We start from the raw sequence: 20,609 nt of genomic DNA, 5'->3' as shown, positions 1-20,609 counted from the left end.
TAGGATGATCTATAAGACACACCTCTCTAAACGTATGGCTTCAGTCTTGCGCAGTTTGTCCTCCCATGTCTCATTCAGCTCTGCGATGATCTTTTCTGTCTCCTGAGAGAGGGAGGGAGCGAGGGAGAGAGAGAGAGAGAGAGAGAGAGAGAGAGAGAGAGAGAGAAAGTGAATGAAAGAATGATATCGAAAGAGACAGAAAACTGTGTGTGTATATATTACCTTCAGTCTCTCCACAGCCTCCTCTTTGCTAATAGGTTTTACTGGGCTGGTGGGACTGAGTTCCTCCATTGGTGCATCATGGGTAATCTGGGCACCAGGGACAGGGGGCTGCTGGGATACACCTGGACCTCCCACTATGGACGATCCTGACACATTATTATTATTATTATTATTATTATTCAGGTTGGGAATTAAAATCTAAATAAGAACTGTAATAAAAGTGTGTGTTGTGTGTGAGTGTATAGATGTATTTATGTCCCTGTGTGTATGTGACAGGTGTGTGTATTTGCTTAAATATACTCCAAGTACACATCCAAGGAGCTAGGTAAGTGTTTTTTTGTGCGTGTATGGATGCATATACATCAGAAAGTACTGTGTGTGTTACCTGAAACAGGTATGAGGTCACTGAGACCCTGAGCCAGCAGCAGCTCTTTGAGTCGTGACACTTCCTCTTTAAGTTCTCGGACCAGACGAGCATTCGGGTCTTCGTTAATGACAGCATTACAGCGGATCTGCTTCGCCCGGTCTGCATACCTGACACACACACATCCAACAAATGTAACAATGCTTTTAGAATACACACACCACATGTTTTATGAGTTCTTTATGTTTTTTTTTTTTTCTTAGATAGAATTCAGAATTCCTTCAGGAGTGGGAATTAAAAAGTAGTGTGCGCGCACGCGTACCTGAGTGTACTGAGGGTTTCCTCATAGTTGATGTCTGCAGGACTCAGAGCAGCGATCATGGCTGTACGAGAGTTCCCCCCTTCAATAAACAAAACATTCAAATCAGATACAAACCTACATGCAAAAAGTGAAAAACACACACACGATTCTACTGCTACATGTATTTACAATCCAACACACACACACACACACACACACACACACACACACCCAGGTTCTCTCTCAGTAGCCAGGTAAGCACGGAGTCTCTGTAAGGGATGAAGTCAGACTTCCTCTTTTTGGTGCTTTGCTGTTTAACATGGAGGAGAAACAAGAACATACACATGATGCTAAGCATTCCAGAAAATCATGGATTTTTGTTGTTCATGTCACAAGAACAGCATAATCTTTTCCTCAACCCTTACAACACTGTCATTAAAAAAAAAAAAATTGTACGTATGCATTAAAATCCAACAGCAGCACATGGGATTAAATGAAAAGAAATAAAAACGAAGATATATAAGCAATTCCATCTTCCATGATGCATCATGTTTATGTGATACATTTGGCCATGATGTGTGTTTCTCACCATATCTGCCAGTGCTGAGATGACCTTGCCCAGTGTAGTGAGAGATTTATTGATGTTTGCACCTTCCTATAAATTAGACAACAAAAATAACTTCTTTACTCATTTAAATGGAGTGATATTATTATTAAAAGCATTTATTTGAGCTATGTACAGTTAGCAGTTTAAAAGTGTGATGGTTAACTAACTAGTGGTTATCAGTTACTTAGTTAGCAGGCAGGTACATGTCAAGCAACCAGAATGATGAAAGCCATTTAAACAAAACAGTTACATGTTCAATAGTGGGTTTTATCTTTAAAATATTATTTTATTAGTTAGTAATTTAAAACCAGAGCATCAGACCGCAGTGCGTTCTGGGTAAATCATGCTCCTGAAATCTAGACTGATCGATCCTTTAAATACACCATGTTACAAGCTTAACTTAAAGCTGAGAAACTCATATTAAAGTCTCTTTAAAAGGCAGAACAGAAAATATCATCATATAAGAATTTATTGGGGGGGGGGCTTCAAAAAGGCAATATAGCTCTGGTCTCACCTTTAACCTCATACCCTTTGCCCCAGAGGAATCCGCTCTTTCACTTCCTGCCAGGTCGACCAGGCTGATCTTACTCACCTGAACAACATTACAACACACACTTCAAACATTTTTAAAGCATGTAAAGCTCAAAGTGCTTTAGAGGATGTGGAGGAAAAAATATGAAGGGCTCAAAACGAATAAAAATAAAAATGAGAACAGGAAACGGTGCATGTTAAAAAAATTAAACTGGAATTATTTTTAAAATCTAAAAGTAAAAAGGGGAATTTTGTTAAACAGCCAGTTTAGTTATTACATCACTGCATGGCTGAATGCGTGAATCTGACTGGTCAGGAGGTGTGCAGCATGTGTGTACAACAGCACGGCTCCTGACTGTAGAACATGAACAGGTTTAGATTAATGCTCTTGTTCTAATACGTTAACGTTTCTATAGAAACGGCTCATTCACAGGGACTTGCACAGTGGACTCTTCACATTAATCCAAGACTAATAAGAATAATCATAATTTAAATGATGTGTAACAAAGTAAAACCGATAATGATTGATGTGGTAACATATTTTTAGGCGAAGTTCAGTTAGCTTTTATGGAAGGAGCCTCCAGGGTCAGAGCTGTGTAAAGTTTCCCAGCACAGGAAAGTCTTCAGGACAGAGGAGTTTACACTTTAAATTTTTTGCCAAAATGACAAACTATGTTTTTCGAGAAAGAAAGAGAGAGATGTTGGTGATGGGATAAACATTTATCGCAGCTATAACACAAGTAAGAATGGGAACTAACTTGTCTCTTGGACGTTACCATTACTTTAATGGTTTATAGTTAGATTTATAAATGTTTGTGACGTGGCATACAGTAACAGGAGGTATTGTCATATTGTCTGTCCACACACACACACCTTCTCTGTGTCGAGGTTGGTCATCTGGTCGTGGCGTCTCTGTGTGAACAGGATGGTGAACACGGCGTGAGAGCGGCTGCTCGTCTCATTCATGTTGGTAGCAGCCACCGTCCTGGAGACAGATTCATATTTAATTACAAATTTTAAAATCACATACGTGTTCTATGTAATACTACTCTATTATTTAATCTTACTAATTTTTTGTCAGAAAAAGATGATGATCTCAATTAAGAATTGCAACTCGTTCCTTAAATTTGATGTAATTTTTTTCAGGAAGAAAAAGCAACACTAATAGTATGTTTTTAAAATTATCAACAGATTTCTTTAAGATGTACAAATCTATGATGTTAAAAGCTACTTGGATGTAAATTGTGCCCATGGGTTAAAAAACACACACACAAAATAAATAAGGAACCAGCAGCGACACTGAAATGCATTATATTCTCCAAGATTACAAGTCACTAAAACCTTTCTGAGGGTCATTATTATTGAGTGTTTCATCTTCAATTCTTTAAACTTGTGTGCACGCGCGCGCACACCTCAGATCATTGCCTTTAATACAAGTGTTTTTAGTTTTGTTGGAGCTGGTTTTGTTTCTTGGAAGCATGTGTTAGAAAATATGCCATTTGAGAATTATTTTAAATTTGCATTACATAAATATCAAGTTTGATTTTCACACTTTTCTTAGACCACTTGGGTATTGTCAGTATTTTTATAATGATTACAAACTCTAAAGAAGCAGCTGATTTAGTCTTAAAATTCTACACTTTTTTTAATCTTTCCACAATTAAAAAAAAATATATAAAATTTCCTATTTACACATACACTGACTGGTAGTGGATTGTAGAAATCTCTTCTGATATGGTGATGTGTTATTATGACATCACCCACCCCTGATCAATTTATTTGTCAATAATAGTTTTATGGACACCTGGCTTTGTTGCCGCAGTCCATCAGATCGGCGATGTCGCTGTAGCTGGTGACGGCCATCTTGGACAGATCCTCGACATACGGCCCCATGATGGGATGTTCTCTGACTCTCAGAGGGCCTTTACACTTCGGGTTCAGCAAATCCCTCACACGCTCACAGTAAATCTCCATATACGACACCTGCACACACGCGCGCACACACCTCATATAACTGAAATAAATCACATCATGTGACTGGGTTTACACCACAGTGCTGTAGGATTCTGGACTCTGATTGGTCAGGTGTTGCTGATTAGTTTTCCATACACGCTTACCTCCACAGAGTAGGACAGGTCAGGGTCACGGTTTTCGGCTATTCGTTTGAACAGGTCTTCACAAAGCTGGGAGAGGAAACAAACACACACGGTCAACTACAAGAATATGTCAGATAGAAGTAGTTTCTTCTCTGTTACTTTACAGTGATCATCACTGCTACCTTTCCTTATGTTTTGAGCCAAACTTTTCTTTCTGTTAAATTCTACAACAGCCCTGTATCTTATGTTGGTAAAATCAGTACGATTCGAGCCATTTCAAGTCAAAATTCCAAGGAAGAGTAAACAGTTAAAGTACTGGAACCTCAGAGGAACATTCCTGTGTCTAATCAGATTTACAAAGAACACAAGACTTCATCATGCTATGAATGCTACTGGTTTAGAAAACAAATCCAAGAAGGTGAGCAAGCAAGTGTGGAAGCAAGCAAATGAAAAAAGTAAGCAAGCATATGAACAAGTATTTAAGTAAGCAACAAATATGTAATGTTAGTAAGTGATCAAGTAAGCAAGCCAGCTAACAAGTGAATACCGGAGCAGGTAAGTGAACAAATGAACACAAGTATTTAACCAAGTAAGCAAATGAGTGCGCAAGTATGCATGGAATTGAGTAAACAAGAAAGTAAATAAGTCGGTAAGTGAGCAGGTAAGTAACAAAGTAGACAAGTAATCACACAGGTAATTAAGTGATCTAGTTTAAGCCCAGCCCTGAGTGCTGATGTCTCCCAGTTTCAACTCTCTCACCTGTGGGATGATGCCCTGCTGCTCGGGCTCCTGTTTGCCCATCATCGTGTAGGATTTTCCTGCTCCGGTTTGGCCGTATGCAAAGATGCAGACATTGTAGCCTTCAAAGGCATGAAGCAGCATTTCTTCTCCGATGTCCAAATACACCTGCCTCTGAGACGCAAAGCATGGGTCTTCCACCTAATGTAGGGGACGAGACTGCAGGTGACTCTACTGTATTAGGTTTAAAAGGATCTGAAAGTAATTAAAGCAGATACGCAGAGCCATGGCCTCACTTTCGTTTATAAATGCCTTGAGACCTCAAGAATGGCACAGGAATAGTTTTAAGCGTTAACAATAAATCTAATATAGTAATTTTTATGATTAAAGTGATTCATATAGGTAGCGGTCTGAGTGAATGACCTTGACGTCCATGACATCACAGCAGGAAGTCTATTGGTCTCATCGCCATTTCCGCTATACTAAAACAGAGCTGACTGCAACTCCGAGCCTCCATTTTGAGCTAATTTATCGCCATGTAGATGTGCTTTTGGCCGGTGCAGCAACATGACAGTAGGTGGATTTACGTTGCATTCACGGCCCAAGAATGTTCAAACTGCAAAGATTTGGGACACGTTTTGCGAGAAGTTCACGGGCACGTTAGGTGGCTATGAAGTGGTCTCTCCTCTGCTCTGCACATTTTACTGAAGACTTGTACGAGACCTCTGATCTGTTGAGGAGCATTGGCTATAAGCCCGGATTGAAAGAGGGTGCAGTACCAACAATTAAAGGTGCCCTTCCACCAAAAATGTTTAATACTGGCTCTTTTAAAATACCATAGTTCACTCAGAGTTGCATATGCATGCGAAAATGTAATTCTACTCCCATTCCCTGTATTAGCTTATGAAAGAAAATAGTCGGAAAAACGAGTGGATCTGAAAAAGCCCTACGAACTTACGTCACTTCGAAAATTAGTATTCATGGCCTCACCCACCTTAGCTTGCGACCGCCCATGGGAAGAAAGTTTGGATTTAAGCGTGAGGAGAGATAGCAGAACCCATCTCGTCAGTAGCTAACGAAGAGGACCTAACAGCAAGTTGAAAACATGTCTGAACAAGTTCGTGCCTGTGTTACTTGTGGCAGTAACATCAACGTTGCATGTTTGGGGAGGCTGGGACCTCCCCTGCGCAAGTTACGAGCGTTCAAAGTCGGGCTGGAGTCACTGACAGAAACGAAACCTAAGCGGAGCGTCGTGGCTTCCCTCGGGGCGAATTACGTCCCAAGGCGCGGGACTAGCCTGCCCCGGCAGCGCTGGTTCGTTGGGGAGAGGGCAGAGGTCCCTGGCTGCCAAGTTTGGGGAGGCTGGGACCTCCCCTGCCCGAGTTACGAGCGTCCAAAGTTGGGCTGGAGCCGCCGACAGAAACGAAACCTAAGCGGAGCAACATTGCAAGATAGAAGAGGTGAAGAAGAAATGGTTGGAATTTATCTTTGGAACACCACCAGCGAAGTATAATGCAACGTTAGTACTGTGTTCTGATCATTTCAACCACAGTGACTTTTCAAACTTCGGTGCCTTCAGTAGTGGTTTTGCTTCGAGGTTGTTTTTAATACTTGGATCTGTCGACCACCAGCTCACAAGCTGTAAGTAAAACATGAACTTTTTGTTCGAAGGTTTTTGTTACAAAATAGCATGTTCATATTCTCCACGTTAGCATGCATGACATGGTCACAAGCTAGGCAGGGATGAGAGTTTTCCGCCTTTTGGCGGATTTCCGCTTTTTGTGAGTAAAAAAACGACCTTTTTATATTATACCAAATCCGTTGAGAATTTTTTTTAATTAATTTCGGGGGGTTGGGGTATGTTCCTTCATGCTGTTCAAACTTTATTAACTCCAACGATGTTTACACATTATTTGTAAGTCGTCATCTTTAGTCTCGTTTAATCTCGTTGAATGCGATGTAAAATTCGTGTTATCTACATTGTTATTGGTCAAAACATCGATGTCGAGACCATAATAGCCAATCAAAACAGTTTTTACAAAGACACCCACATCCACTTGTTCTGACCCACTGGAGGTAGCGTCACAGTGCTGTTAACCAATCAGAGGTAACAGATTTACTGATTGCTGTTAGCCAATCAGAGGTAACTCATTTACATGTCATGAATATTAATGAGTAAGAGCTGAAATCCTGTCGTTCTCCCGCCACCCACTCCTCCACCAAACTAGAACAGCCTGAAACAGGAGAACCACAGCATTTTTTATTTTTTTTTTCACCAAAACCAGCTCACAGGGCATTCATTCATACTAGAGACCACCGCACAATTAATGAAAAAACGATGCAAGGAGACCTTTAAAGAAAACTACAAGAAAAAGTATTTATTTTATTTATTTAAATTTTTAAAAAGAAAATGAGTTCAGTTGCACCAGTTCTCCTGGAGTGAGCTGAGGGTTGTTGCTAAAACCCAGGACGGGACATATCGCTCGGGCAGTGACCTCCCTGCAGTTGTTGCTAAAACCATCCTGTTCCGTCCCGGGTTTTAGTAATTGCCTGAGCCCAACAGTAATGGCGGAATACACAGTATGAAGAAAACAGTGAATGAGTGGACAAGCCATCTTATTTCTAAACTGGATATCGCTGCTATCTCGCCCTTACGTGGAAGAAGTGAATGAACGGAGAACTGAACGAACAACTGAAAGTCAGATTGTTTCAAAAACAATTGGCCTTCAAGAAGCGAGAACACAGACAGGTAAGCTCCGACTCTCATTTGGATAAAAAAAAACAAACAAAAAAAAGTTTACCTGCATTTAGATTAATCCATGTAACTTGTATTGTGTGTTTAAGTTAGCGGTATAAGATTATTTAATTTGCTTCAGAATGTGATTGTCTCAGTTCATCTGATTATTTAATTAGCCTTTTATGTTTTATCAGTGAAAATGCATGCATATACATTGCATAAGTTATAACACCCATCCTGTTTTAATGAGAGTCAACCCACAATTAATGAAGTCAAAATCAGTCTTAGTTGAGCAAGTCGGTAACGCTATTTCTTACTTTCACCATAAATTTTTATTTATACAGTATGACTTTGCTCTATAGCTGTAAAAGGCCTCGGTATTAAAACCGGTTCCCGCTGTGACGTCGCGCACTCAGGGCTGGCTGGCTCAGCGGGGCAGTGCCAATGACAACTTTGCAGTCGATTTTAACTCTCAAAAATATATATTTTTTTATTCCTATTTATGCAGCATACAATGGTCAAGAATGGAGATACTATCCACTCAGAAATTTATTTAAAAATAAAGGTTCTGCGTATCTGCTTTAAGTGTCTGATATTTAACACCGAGATGGAGCTGTGAGTTAGCTGTGTGACAAAGCATAATAAACAAAATTGGGATTTCTCGGATTTTAGTGGAAAGTTTACCAAAAAACAAAAAAAGTTGCTGCTGCAATGACTAACGTGATAATGACTCAGATAAGACATTCCTGTGTGCGTGTGTGTGTTCACTACTCTCGGTCAATAAGACCACACAGTACTAGAGTAAAGAATGCTGTTTGCACACTCAGACTTTTAAACCTGTTGTGTAGAGAGACTCACTGTGCTGTGCGACCAGTAGGAGTAATCAAATGTGAAGTTCTTGGGTGTGTCTTTGGGTTGTTTGGGGTTGATAATACCTGCAACACAAACAGTTAAACATTAACTGTTATAAAAACAGGAATAAAGAGTTTCTCATGGTTTGGATTATTTTCTTAATAAAGTCTGATTAATCTTATCTTTTTGTTTGTGGAGAATTGAGTTTCAGCCTGAACCCACAGGGACGAAACTGTAATCAACTTTTACAGAGTTCTGACATGTCAGATGACCAGCAACAGAGCGATTCTTCTCACAGCATGTTGGGAATCACATGAGTTTACCAACATCTTCAAATTAAAGCTATTCAACAGTTTACAGATGGGATTCTTTTAACATTTCCCCTCAGTTAGGTCACGATCACATTCTGAAGAACTCGTTCTGTCATGATGCAAGCAAGCAAACAAGCAAATGACCGAGCAAGCAAGTGAGCATTAAACGAAACTTTTTTGTACTTTTTAGAGAAAGGTTTCTTCTAATTTTTTTCCCAGCCTTGTCACTATAACGTTGCGAAACACTCATTGTGTCATGATGCTCAAAAAAAAAAAAAAAAATCAGACTGCAGCCTGTAAAATTCTGAAGCTTGATGCCAGAAAAGTGTACAGAAGATATACACTCCGGAGCCTGAGACTACAATTCATATAACGTTATATACAGTACAGTATACGGCATCAGGAGCAGATTGAAAACCAGGAAAAATGATTGAATTAACCAGAAGTCTGAAAGAAATTTGAGGTCTGGGCTAAAATTCATGACCATTTCATAAGTGAAATGGGCGAGGCCAGGAGACGATTTAATTTTGAGCAGAATATAACTTCTTGAATTGATGACTATAGGACTTGAATACATTCCACATTTTTTTTTTGTCAGAGCCAATAATTGTTGCAGTTTATTGCTTGATAAACATTTGGATGGAAAGCAAAACCAGACCATACAAAAATGCCTGGAAAAGTGTCTGTGTAACTGTATGGAGAGTGATCAGTGCGTTAACAGCCTGTAATGGAGTGTAAAGTTTAGTGTGTCCCCACTGACGCCATGCATAATAATTAATTTATTGTAACTTCAACACACAGGACTATCTTCATCTCTGTAACAAAACCCATACTCACACAAGACAAGAAAAACTTTCAGCCAGAGGTTTTGAATTACATAATGACTTCAATAGATGTTTCCATCAGCTAGTAATGCGCTAAAAATGTTAAATAGGTGCAACAACATGACAACCCTCAAACACATCCTTACTTCACTAACTTTTTGACCTCGGAAACTCCCCCCCCACACACAATTCCTGTTGTGCAGACACTTAGAGTGAAAGTAACTGGGCCCCACCCTCCCTCTCTCACACACAATCTCAGATCAGTGTTTAAATCCCCTCGCAAAATAGTGAAGGAAAGAAGAGAGGAAAGAAGGATAGTCTACAGGAAGAAGAGAACGAAACGCAGCAGGGTAACAATGGCGCAGCCCGGGACTTTGGGCTCAACCACAGGACTGTATTTACACTGGAGAGGGGGGTTAAAGCAAACAGAGTACCAGCATTGTAGACTCTTTAAATGGGGGGGGGGGGATGGCAGGAAGAGAGGAAGTGTGGGAAAGAACTAGCAAGAAGAAGAGAAAGTGGAGAATGGAGAGCAGGGGGAAGGGATGGTGAGGGGGAACACACACACGCCTGTGGAAAAATGGTGGAAATGCTGAGTAAGAGAACAAGAATGTAGCACAATGTGGTCAGAAGCTCAGCAGCAGTGTTAACACAGGACAACTAGCGTAATGGTTCTACTAATGCTAACAGAACACAGGCTAAAGCGAACACACACAGTGGTGTTACACACAGACGGTGCAGATCACCATTTCCATCATTATACCAGCTGTACTGACTGTACTCCATTACCCGTGCTCAGTTTTTAAATGTGGGCGAGGCTAAAATCGCACAGGACATCGATTGGTCAGCGAGTCACACAGAATTGCCCTGATTACCATTTAGTTCTCTTCGGAAATCAGTCAATTTCTGGTTACAGACTGATAACCTCCAGAGAAACTCCTCATACTTTCAAAGGCTGGGATACATGGTGAACCCCCCCCCACAAACGGAGAGCTGGATTCACATCTGAGGACGAGTGGAGAAATGCTATAACAGAGCAGCTTGTGGTACAGATATAAAATATTTCTTTATTGGTGTTAATAAAGAGAAATGTCATGTCAGTCTTATATACTGTACATATCTGCATTATAACATGGATAAACATTTATGCTATAAATATACATCAAGTTTCTGTGCAATAACTAACAGTAATAATTTTATTACAGAACTCATTATAAAGATTTCAGAACAAAAACATGGCTGAATGCCACAGAACGGTCACTTAATTCACTTATAACACTATGCACAAAACATGATGTTAGAAATCAGTTCCAGATTTGTGTAGACTAACACACCCCCACGGTTCCGTTACAGCCGGGACAAAAATCATGCACAACTTGGGTGGTTTGTATGAATCTTATTGTTATGAAAAGCATTATATACTGCAAATATTACCAAATAAAAAGAAAGAAAGAAATCCACCAAAAACAATACTCATGAACAGAAGGGTGTTATTAGTTTTGCATGCAGAATGAAATATTTTCGTAAACCGGCGTACACTTACGTTTCTGTAGCTCCGAGATGCAGCATGTGAGAGCAGCAGGATGGTGTAGATTAATTCAGTTTGGATTAATGGATATGATTGTGTGTGTTTGATGTTTAAACACATGTGGTTTGATTTTGGAGTGTGTGTGTGCATGAGACTCACAGGTGGACTTGTCCTGCATCTGGATTACACACTTTGCTCCACGGTTTGTCTCGCGGTTGTTGAAGGGCCGCACGCGAACTGCCACCTTCACCGAGGATGCCATGGCAACCACCGGCCAATCAGCTCTTAGCACCTGCAGGACCAAGATAGTGGCTTTAGAGCATCCTAATTTCTCTCTCTCACACAGCAAACAACCAAAAAAAAAATAAGAAACGTTACACCTCAGCAGTCATTTTTAATGAATCTTTTTGTTATTTATACAGACTTTATTAACTAGACTTGTTTATTTATTGTGCATCCTGTAAAGCTGTGGTTGAAATTATAGACTTACAGAAAGATGCTTCATAAACAGAAGCTTTCAGTTTATGAACCAAACAAAAGTCTCCAGAATAAAAGTGAAACGCTGATAAAAACCTGAAACTGGCCTGAAGTGCTGCAGTCAGATTTTATTTTCCTGTTACTGCCTTATCTATTCTCTCATCATATTTTCCACACAGATCATTTACCTTCTGGTGGACTCGGACGTACAGGTGTGGACCTGTGTGTGTATGCATGTACGTATGCATGCATGCATGCGTGTGTATGAAAACAGATGTTTCCTGGATCAGGATGAACAGTCTGGCAGGCAGCCAAGTCACACCTCAACAGAGGACAAATTAAACCCCATCATTACAACAAAATATGTAATACACAGAGAGAGGGGCAGTGTGTGTGAGGCAAGACAGCATGGTGTGACATTTTGCACTGTTTGTGACATTTGGTAGTGTTTGCATCATTCACCAGCATTAGTGACATTTCACACATGAGAGCTCTCTCATCTAGGGATGCACGATTATGGAAAAAATGATAATCACGATTATCTTGATCAAAATTGTAATCACGATTATTAAATCACAATTATTCTTGATGTTAGGGAAATCACTTAAATTTTATTTCACTATATTCAAACAATATGAACAGCTTTCAGTGCAGAATGAAATTTAAAAGAGAAATTCTGATTTCCAAATGACAAATAAATGAAATTTATCCAAGAAATTACCAAAGGATGAAGGAACTGAAAACTCAATTGCAACAATTACATAGCATTATACTGAGGCCTACAAGTTTTTAGCTAGAAAGACCAGCCTATCAACATGCTCTGGCTTTAAACATGAGCGAAGGCAGGTCACAACATTGACTCCAGTGCTAAATAGTCGGTTGTTCCGACATAGTTAGCTTTTCTCTCTCACCTCAATCTGTTACCTACTCTCACGCCATTAGGGGGCGAACCGACGCATGTAAGGTTTCATTACTGTGACTTGGCTTGCTTGCTTATTTAGGCGGAGTAATAAAACCTTACATGCGTCGGTTCGCCCCCGAATGGTTTGGCGGAGTACTGGTCAAAAAGTGCTTGATCAGATATGAAGCAGAGCTCGCATTTTAAATGGAAATAAATCGCGATTTTCATTTAATTTAATCGTGGCAGCCAAAATCGCGATTTTCGATTAAATTCGATTAATTGTGCAGCCCTAATCTCATCTCATTATCTCTAGCCACTTTATCCTGTTCTACAGGGTCGCAGGCGAGCTGGAGCCTATCCCAGCTGACTACGGGCGAAAGGCGGGGTACACCCTGGACAAGTCGCCAGGTCATCACAGGGCTGACACATAGACACAGACAACCATTCACACTCACATTCACACCTACGCTCAATTTAGAGTCACCAGTTAACCTAACCTGCATGTCTTTGGACTGTGGGGGAAACCGGAACACCCGGAGGAAACCCACGCGGACACAGGGAGAACATGCAAACTCCGCACAGAAAGGCCCTCGCCGGCCACGGGGCTCGAACCCGGACCTTCTTGCTGTGAGGCGACAGCGCTAACCACTACACCACCGTGCCGCCCCCGAGAGCTATCAAGATTTTAATTTAAAATTCTTACATTTTTTTCAGCAGCTGTACCCCGAACCCTGCCTCGATAAATCCTGAACAGTGTATTTCAGGCACTGCGAGTGTGGTATGAGAGAGAACAGGGTGGGCTGCTGAGGAATGTGCATTAAGGGTGAGTGTGTGTGCGCGTGTCTCTAAAATATCTACCATGAATACAACAACAAAAAGCACAGGCACACACCCCTCTCAATGACACAGCCTGCATGATGAACATAGCTGACATTACACACATTTCACTGCCAATTTTGAAACACATGCAGGCTCATGCAATTACAGCAGTTTGACTACCCCCCCGTGTGTGTGTGTCTCTCTCTCTCCCTGCCCCAGCATGACTGCATTCTCTTTTAACTGTTCTCACAAAATCACTTTCATTTCCCTCACACAAACAAAAGTCTCTCACTCAGCCGATTCTTGATTTTAACTCTACCCCTTAATGACGACCCCATGTATATCCAATAATGACGACATATGACGCCTTGTCTAAAACCTTGTCAAAACCTTGTCTTTAGACTTTTTTTCTTGTAAATATGTTCTAAGGGTGAACAGTATATACATATACAAGGGTGGCTGTAGCAACTTCTTTAAGGGGTAAAGAGTTAAGAAGTAGTTTTAAAGAACATGCCAAGGCTCAACGCCAGGCATTGCCCGAATGCCTGATTTGCCCGACCAAGACACCCTGGCAGAAATATTTTAGCAAGTTAAGCCCATTTGGGCACGCCTTTAAACACAAAATGATTTGTGCTTAATGATGGTTTTGGTTAGCTTTTTTAAGCACAAAAATGATTTTTCAAGCGAGTACATTACAAAAAACAAGATGTATTAACCAGCATCCTCGCCTCCCCTGTGATCGCCATTTTGTTTTTTTTCTTCCTGACAGTGATTCTGATTGGCTCACTTCAGGCACACATGCGCATACGTGCTTTTCATCACTATGAGTGGTCGCTGGTTCCCTCTATGTTTTTCCGGGTTGACTTCAGGACGTCCACAGGTATGTGTATGTACTCATTGCTCGTGTGTGCGTGTTTGTGTGTGTTCACTGCTTCAGATGGGTTAAATGCAGAGAGGAATTTCACAAGCACGTGATGAATAAAAGTTGTTGTTCTTCACACACACACACGCACAATATATGTAAAAACAGCTAGTGGTAAGTACATTCAGTGAATGGAAAGACATGTTTTCCTGTCTCAAATAGTAAACCACATCCTCTACAGTAAATACACATCATTGACAGTGAATTAATTCATAGATAAAATATATCTTACCCCATTTATCATTGGCCATCATGCATGTGACGTGAAGATGATTGGGGGGGTTTAGATGGAGGGAGGGATGGAGGTATAATGTTTTTAGTTTTATAATTCATCTTTGCAATATTGCTAGTCATTGTTAGACAAAAAGTGTGTTTTGTGTCCTAAACTCTATATAAAAAGACATATTACATACTTGTATCATACGGAAGTCTTACATATATGATACTGAATTATGTTTCATGTTTTCAGGGCTTGTCTTGTTGTTCTGTTGCAGAAATAAATATTTTTAAAAATAAATGTTTTTTTTTTTTTAAAAACACGTACTTTTGTCTAAATAACTCAATTATACCCCTAGAAAACATATCAGTATTGCCTTGAACCGTGTACTTGAAAACTTGCCGAAATACCGCAAAATTTTAGGGCAAAAGGAAATTCAAGTGGGGCAAAAATTTTCTGAGGCCATCTGCCCCACAGGGCAAAAGGTGTTAAAAGTTAATGCTGAGGTCTGCATGCTGCTGCTTTTCATGTCTCTGGTCTCAACAGCTATCTTTGTACAATAGTTTTTGCCCCTCAGGGACAATAATGCTAGTGTATTTGCCCTTAAATACAATAAATATTTCTGGACAAAATTAAGAATTAATAGTGCCTTTTCACAAATAAAATAGTCTATTTCTTCACAAGAATCTTTATTTAACATGTAATCCCAGGAGTCAGACATCTATTAGGACATGTCTCTGACTTTCATGTGATTATCATCAGACACAGACAATCAGCTGATTTTTTTTCCCCCAACAATTAATAACTGAGGCATCATTAAACCCTCTTCTATCCTCTGTGATTAAAAAGGTAATCTACTGCTGAACTTGTTTAAGTTTGGTGCTGATCACCATTAGCTGATGCAGAAATAAAACACTTTATTCAAAAAAAGAAATTCAAAATTGACACACTGAACTTCGGGGGGGGGGGGGGGGGGGGGCTGTTGAGGGAATGATGGTGTATCATGGCTATAACATGGAAAAAAACTCGACTCACGAATATGAAATGTAACTACAAAAGGACAAAAAGTCTGATGTGTTGTTCTTTTTATTTATTAAAAGTTGTAACTGTTGCTGTATAAGAGAAATAAAACACTTGGGGATGTGCTGTTATTGCAAAATTTATCTCAGCATGTTGCAGCAATAGGTCATTGATCATTTTTCTAAAACAGCACATCAAGTGTTTTATTCCTTCGTGAAGGAAGCATTTGCAGCCTCACACTCTCAGACCTGACCAAACCTGCCTTATCTGTGGTGTGGATGAAAACAAGACTGTAAGGAATGAAGAATGACATAAGTGTGTGTGTTCCATTCCTCTCCTTATTTCCCCACTACAAATAATAAATTACAGTTACTTAAAACCCAGTTATAACTGCATAAGAATGCAGGGGAGGAGAGGTGGAGCTCGTCTCAGGGTCAACATCAAAGATTTAAAACTGTTACAAAAATTCAGGAGGAGTGTACGGTACACATCAGAGAGCGATAGAAGAAAAAAATAAAATCACTGCAGGCTGAAAACAGAGAGACACAGAACAGGAAGAGAAGTTTAGTAAAGAGATAGAAGAGAGATGAGGGAAGAAAGGACTCAACTCCTGAGTCGAGTAAAGATGATTCAAAGAGTCAGTCTTGCACTGGTCTTTTTTCCTTTCAGATGACTGTCACAAGGCAGTGATTCAGGTCACAACACCGTCGCTTTGTCTCAATGTTTCAATCTCTATTTTAGTATTTCCTCAAACATCTGTGAAGAACATAAGTGATAAATTTATCTTCTGGATGTAATGATTCTGACTGAGCAAACCGCCGCAGTTTTAGAGCAATTCCACCCCATTAGTCCCTATGCTGAATCTGAATCAGTGGCAAATTGATTCTTTTGATTCATTTGTGATCTGGTTTGGTTTCTCACAACCTAAGAAGAAAAAAAAGCCGTTTTGTGTGCAGGGTTTATAAACGTCCTCATAAAACTCCTTTATTCATCAGAATCAATTCAGTGACAAAATCTAAAACCTTGAGTCGAAGTTCGATAAATGATACGTTAATTATATAACTAATTTAAAACATTTATCACAGTATATTTTTCTCTTTAGCAGCTTACACACAAACTAACAAGCAACATCCCACTGTGATCCAAAACATACGCCGTGTTTGGTTTACCTCCTGCAATGAGTTGATTCAGAGTCAGAGTTCACACAGAAGTGAATCGGTCAGACAGTCTCAGACCAGAGTGTGTTCTCATCTCAGCGGAGCAAAGAACCGCACTGAGGAGGTGAACACACCAGGGTTCTGCACAAACACACTACACACAGAGCTAAAATAATAGAAATCCTGTGTTTACATGCAGAACCTGTGTGGGGTCAGGAAGTGGAGGAGCAAGAAGAAACAACAGAATGAGAGAAAATAAAGAAAAGGAAGTGACAGAAGAAAGAACTTAATTAAATAAAAAAAGAGAGACAAAAAAAAAGAGTGACAGAAGAGAGAGAGGAGTGTGTGTTTTAATCTGCCTGTTCTGTAATGAAGCTCCACAGACAGTAAACAAAACACACACACACAACCCTGAAGGAAAGACAGGTTCAATACAGAAATATAAACACGCCTGAGAAAGAGGAGGAGAAAATAAGGCAGTAGAAAGAAATGAAAGAATGAGATGAGAAGAGAGAATAAGAAAAAAAAATCAGAACAGAAATAAAGGAACAAAAGGAGAAACAAATGTGAGAAAGAAGCAGAGACTACAGAGAAAATAGAGAAAAATGAGAGAAGCTAAAAAAACTGAGTGAACAGAACAAGAAAAGTCAGTTCAAGACAAGAAGAGAAAAAAAGAGCAAAAAGAAAGCTGAGAGGAAAAACAAAGATGGAAGAGGAAAAGTAAGAGCAGACATTCAAATGAAAAAAGATGAGGGGACAAGATTAAAGAGAGAAAGATGGAATAAGAGAAAGAAGAACAGGAAGATTCAGAGAGAACAGAGGGAATCGATGGAGGATGAAAGAAAAGGTAGAAAGATGGAAAGAGGAAAAAAGAAGTTTGGTAAGCACACTGAATTTAAAAAAGAAAAAAGGAGACGATGGAAGGATGAAAAGAAAAAAAAGAAATGCTTCAGTGAGGACAGACCATTTAAAAGTCAAAAGAAGAGAAGACTAGAAGAAAATAAAGAGGGAAAGACAAGAGAAAAAGAAAGTACACAGATGGGGAATTGGAAAAAAGATAAGAGAAGACAAGAGGATGAAAAAGATGGAAGAGAGAGAAAAGATGAAATGAAAGAAAGAAGAATGGAATAAGAAGAAAAAGATTAAGGAGAGAGAGAGAGAGAGAGAGAGAGAGAGAGAGAGAGAGAAACAGGTGTGTTTACACACATCTGGGAGCTGATAAAGGGGTGTTTGGTCAGTCCATTTCACCTTCTCTTCTTTACACACAAAAAAAGGAATAAAAACTCGACAGGTTTTCACAGTGGATCAACTCGAACTGACTCACTCACATGATTCATGAGTCGATACCGAGTCTCGGGTTTTAATTTAAAGCATCAGTAAACAATACAGAGAGATAAAATAAGACTGTGCTGAAAAACAAAAATCAATAAACACACACACACACAGTAGGAGTTTACATAAGCTGAGGTGTTTTAACACTGAAGTGATTGTTTTTGTGAAATGTAGTTACAGCTCATGACATACACTGATCATTAGAGAAGTTAAACTCATTTACTCACCACTTAGAAAAAAGGGGAAAGAAAAAGATCCAAAAGTTTCAAAAAGCAAAAATAAAAACCAGAAACCAATAAAGTCCTCGTCTCCAGATGAGCCGCACCTGTTTAGCTAGTGCTAATCACCGGCTCCTCAAATCCAATAAGTTTCTCTCAAAATTCAACGTTTGGGCCCAAAACCTTCATAAATTACCACAAAACCCACGATCTGTCCCACGACTTTTAATCTCCGATGAAGTTTTCCTTCGATGATGTCACTCTTTTTCTCGTCCTGTTAGCCGCTTAGCTTCAAGCCCTCAGACTCCGGACTTTTCTTCTTCAAATCACTTCAGGACGAAAATACACTTCAAAAATAAACTGTGAGATCAATATAAATGACGCAATCGTTAAAGGCTGAGTCACAGTATCCACTAAGGGGTCTGAGGAAATAAAAATAATGAAAATAAAAACTAGGTGAGGCCAAAAAAATAAAGAGAAAAGAAAAAAAAAAAAAGAAAAGAAAAAGTGACCGGTAAAAGTTCGGCCTCGCGTGCGGCCCTGGCAGCTCTCCCCCCGTCTCGCGCGATTACGCTGTACACCCTCTCATGGTAGGTTGCCAGATTGGAGAGAATCGGGTCACTACGGTTGCCAGATTGTATTGGTTCACCCTAATAAGGTTAAATGCACGCCGTGTCCGAAATCGCTCACTCGTTCACTACTCCCTACTCGCTATCTAGGGAATTACTATATAGAGGACTATACAGTGAGCTCATTGGTAAAACTAAAAAAAAAAAAAAAAAACCCACTTTCAGACACTAGTCCGTCGCGCTGGTCTTTACGTCATTATTGTCACATAATTAAAACGTGCCGGATCAGTCGGCTGGTGGGTTTCAAAATAATAAATACATGCGTGTGTTTTTGTGATGAATCCATATTATACTGAGGGAATTTCCTACATTAATCAATACAAAGTACTTTGTGTCTGCTGCAGCTTTCAGTTTTTTTAAATCGAGGCTGAATCCTTTCTTCTTTGCCGCTGCCTTTTATTCAATCAAATTTGAGACTTTTAATTTGATTTCTTGCAGCACGACTGCAATGCATGATGGGATACATTGCTTGGTTAGTGACCATCAGTTGTACACTACTTTTCGTGATGCATTGTGGGATACTTTGAGCGCACTGGGTGTAATAATCCTCACTATCGTTTCGGACAGCGCTATAAAATGGCGTCTTCACTATATAGTGCCCTATATAGTGAGTAGGGAGCGATTTTGGACACAGGGATGGATTCCGAAATTTTTTAGAACCCTAAATGTGCATTGTGAATTTTCTGCGTCCCCAAGCTTTTCCCACAATGCGTTTTTAAAAATGCCAGATTTATAACATAGGTCAACTGTAACATATGAACATTTTATGATGTCTAGTAAAATATGTATGTTTTTAGCAAGTGATTAAACACCAAAGGAATATTTCTAAAGGCTCCCTTTATGTAGAAAAAAAAATGTACATTTCAAACTATTTATTATATTTCACGTAAAATCGTGCACTCTGATTGGTTCCTTGGCAGGCAGTATTGTCCCGTAATGCCTGTGGGCGATTATAGACTTTCTTTCCAAGGTGCCGGCTTTCAATGTTGCAAAAAACAAACCAAAACAAAAAGACAAAAAAAAAAAGATTAACTGGAAGTCAAAACAGAATTAAAAATGGCCGAAACACAAAAAACAAACAAGAGTCACCGAGTTATTCAACAAATGAGCAACAAAGAGCGCTCAGAAACTGCGAAGCGCGAACAGAAATTCAGTTTTGAAACTGCTAGCCATTTATTCTGCATGTGTGACTCAACTACGTTACAAATACGACATGACTGAAAGCAGTGTCACACCTCATTATAATTCTATTTTAATCTTAGAAATAAAAAAGCTATATAATAAACTCCTTATTAACCTCACTTGCTCAGTCTTTTTGTATATCAAGACTTCAGTTTGATATTTTCCCATAAAGACCTTGCGCTCAGTTAATAAATAGTTAGTAAGGGTAGTATCTCACTGGGTTGCGACAGCCTGCGACTAGTTGGAGACACAACAATTGTGATAAAATATGCGAATTAGTGACAATTTTCACTTGGAATCACAATGAATTGATATTCGCATATTTTACCGCAATTGTTGTGTCTCCAACTAGTCACAGGCTGTCGCAGCCCGGCTTTGTGGGCATCACGGTGGTGTAGTGGTTAACACGGTTGCCTCACAGCAAGAAGGTTCTGGGTTCGAACCCAGTGGCCGGCGAGGGCCTTTCTGTGTGGAGTTTGCATGTTCTCCCCGTGTCTGCGTGGGTTTCCTCCGGGTGCTCCGGTTTCCCCCACAGTCCAAAGACATGCGGTTAGGTTAATATGGGACGGCCTTGGGCTGAGGTGCCCTTGAGTGAGGCACCGAACTCCCAACTGCTCCCCGGGC

General features: G+C 39.8%; 1 protein-coding gene across 1 annotated transcript in view; it reads right to left on the bottom strand.

Annotated features, from left to right (window-relative positions):
• Positions 1 to 18,789, bottom strand: part of kif1c (kinesin family member 1C) — a 30,915-nt gene extending 12,126 nt beyond the window's left edge. The window contains exons 1-14 of the mRNA XM_060912555.1: positions 18,184 to 18,789; positions 11,271 to 11,403; positions 8,455 to 8,531; positions 4,881 to 5,060; positions 4,143 to 4,208; positions 3,830 to 4,008; positions 2,899 to 3,010; positions 2,009 to 2,086; positions 1,477 to 1,542; positions 1,119 to 1,197; positions 909 to 987; positions 608 to 756; positions 223 to 368; positions 23 to 102 (exon numbers count right to left, since the gene is read on the bottom strand). Coding sequence (XP_060768538.1) covers positions 23 to 102; positions 223 to 368; positions 608 to 756; positions 909 to 987; positions 1,119 to 1,197; positions 1,477 to 1,542; positions 2,009 to 2,086; positions 2,899 to 3,010; positions 3,830 to 4,008; positions 4,143 to 4,208; positions 4,881 to 5,060; positions 8,455 to 8,531; positions 11,271 to 11,373 — 1,394 coding nt within the window. The 5' untranslated portion in view covers positions 11,374 to 11,403; positions 18,184 to 18,789. The remainder of the gene's footprint in view (positions 1 to 22; positions 103 to 222; positions 369 to 607; positions 757 to 908; positions 988 to 1,118; positions 1,198 to 1,476; positions 1,543 to 2,008; positions 2,087 to 2,898; positions 3,011 to 3,829; positions 4,009 to 4,142; positions 4,209 to 4,880; positions 5,061 to 8,454; positions 8,532 to 11,270; positions 11,404 to 18,183) is intronic.
• Between the last annotated feature and the right edge of the window lie 1,820 nt (positions 18,790 to 20,609).

This window comes from Neoarius graeffei, chromosome 28 (assembly GCF_027579695.1).
Source record: "Neoarius graeffei isolate fNeoGra1 chromosome 28, fNeoGra1.pri, whole genome shotgun sequence".
Classification (NCBI taxonomy): Eukaryota; Metazoa; Chordata; class Actinopteri; order Siluriformes; family Ariidae; genus Neoarius; species Neoarius graeffei.
The sequence above is the reverse complement of the archived record's forward strand: the minus strand, read 5'-3'. Positions and strand labels throughout refer to the sequence as shown.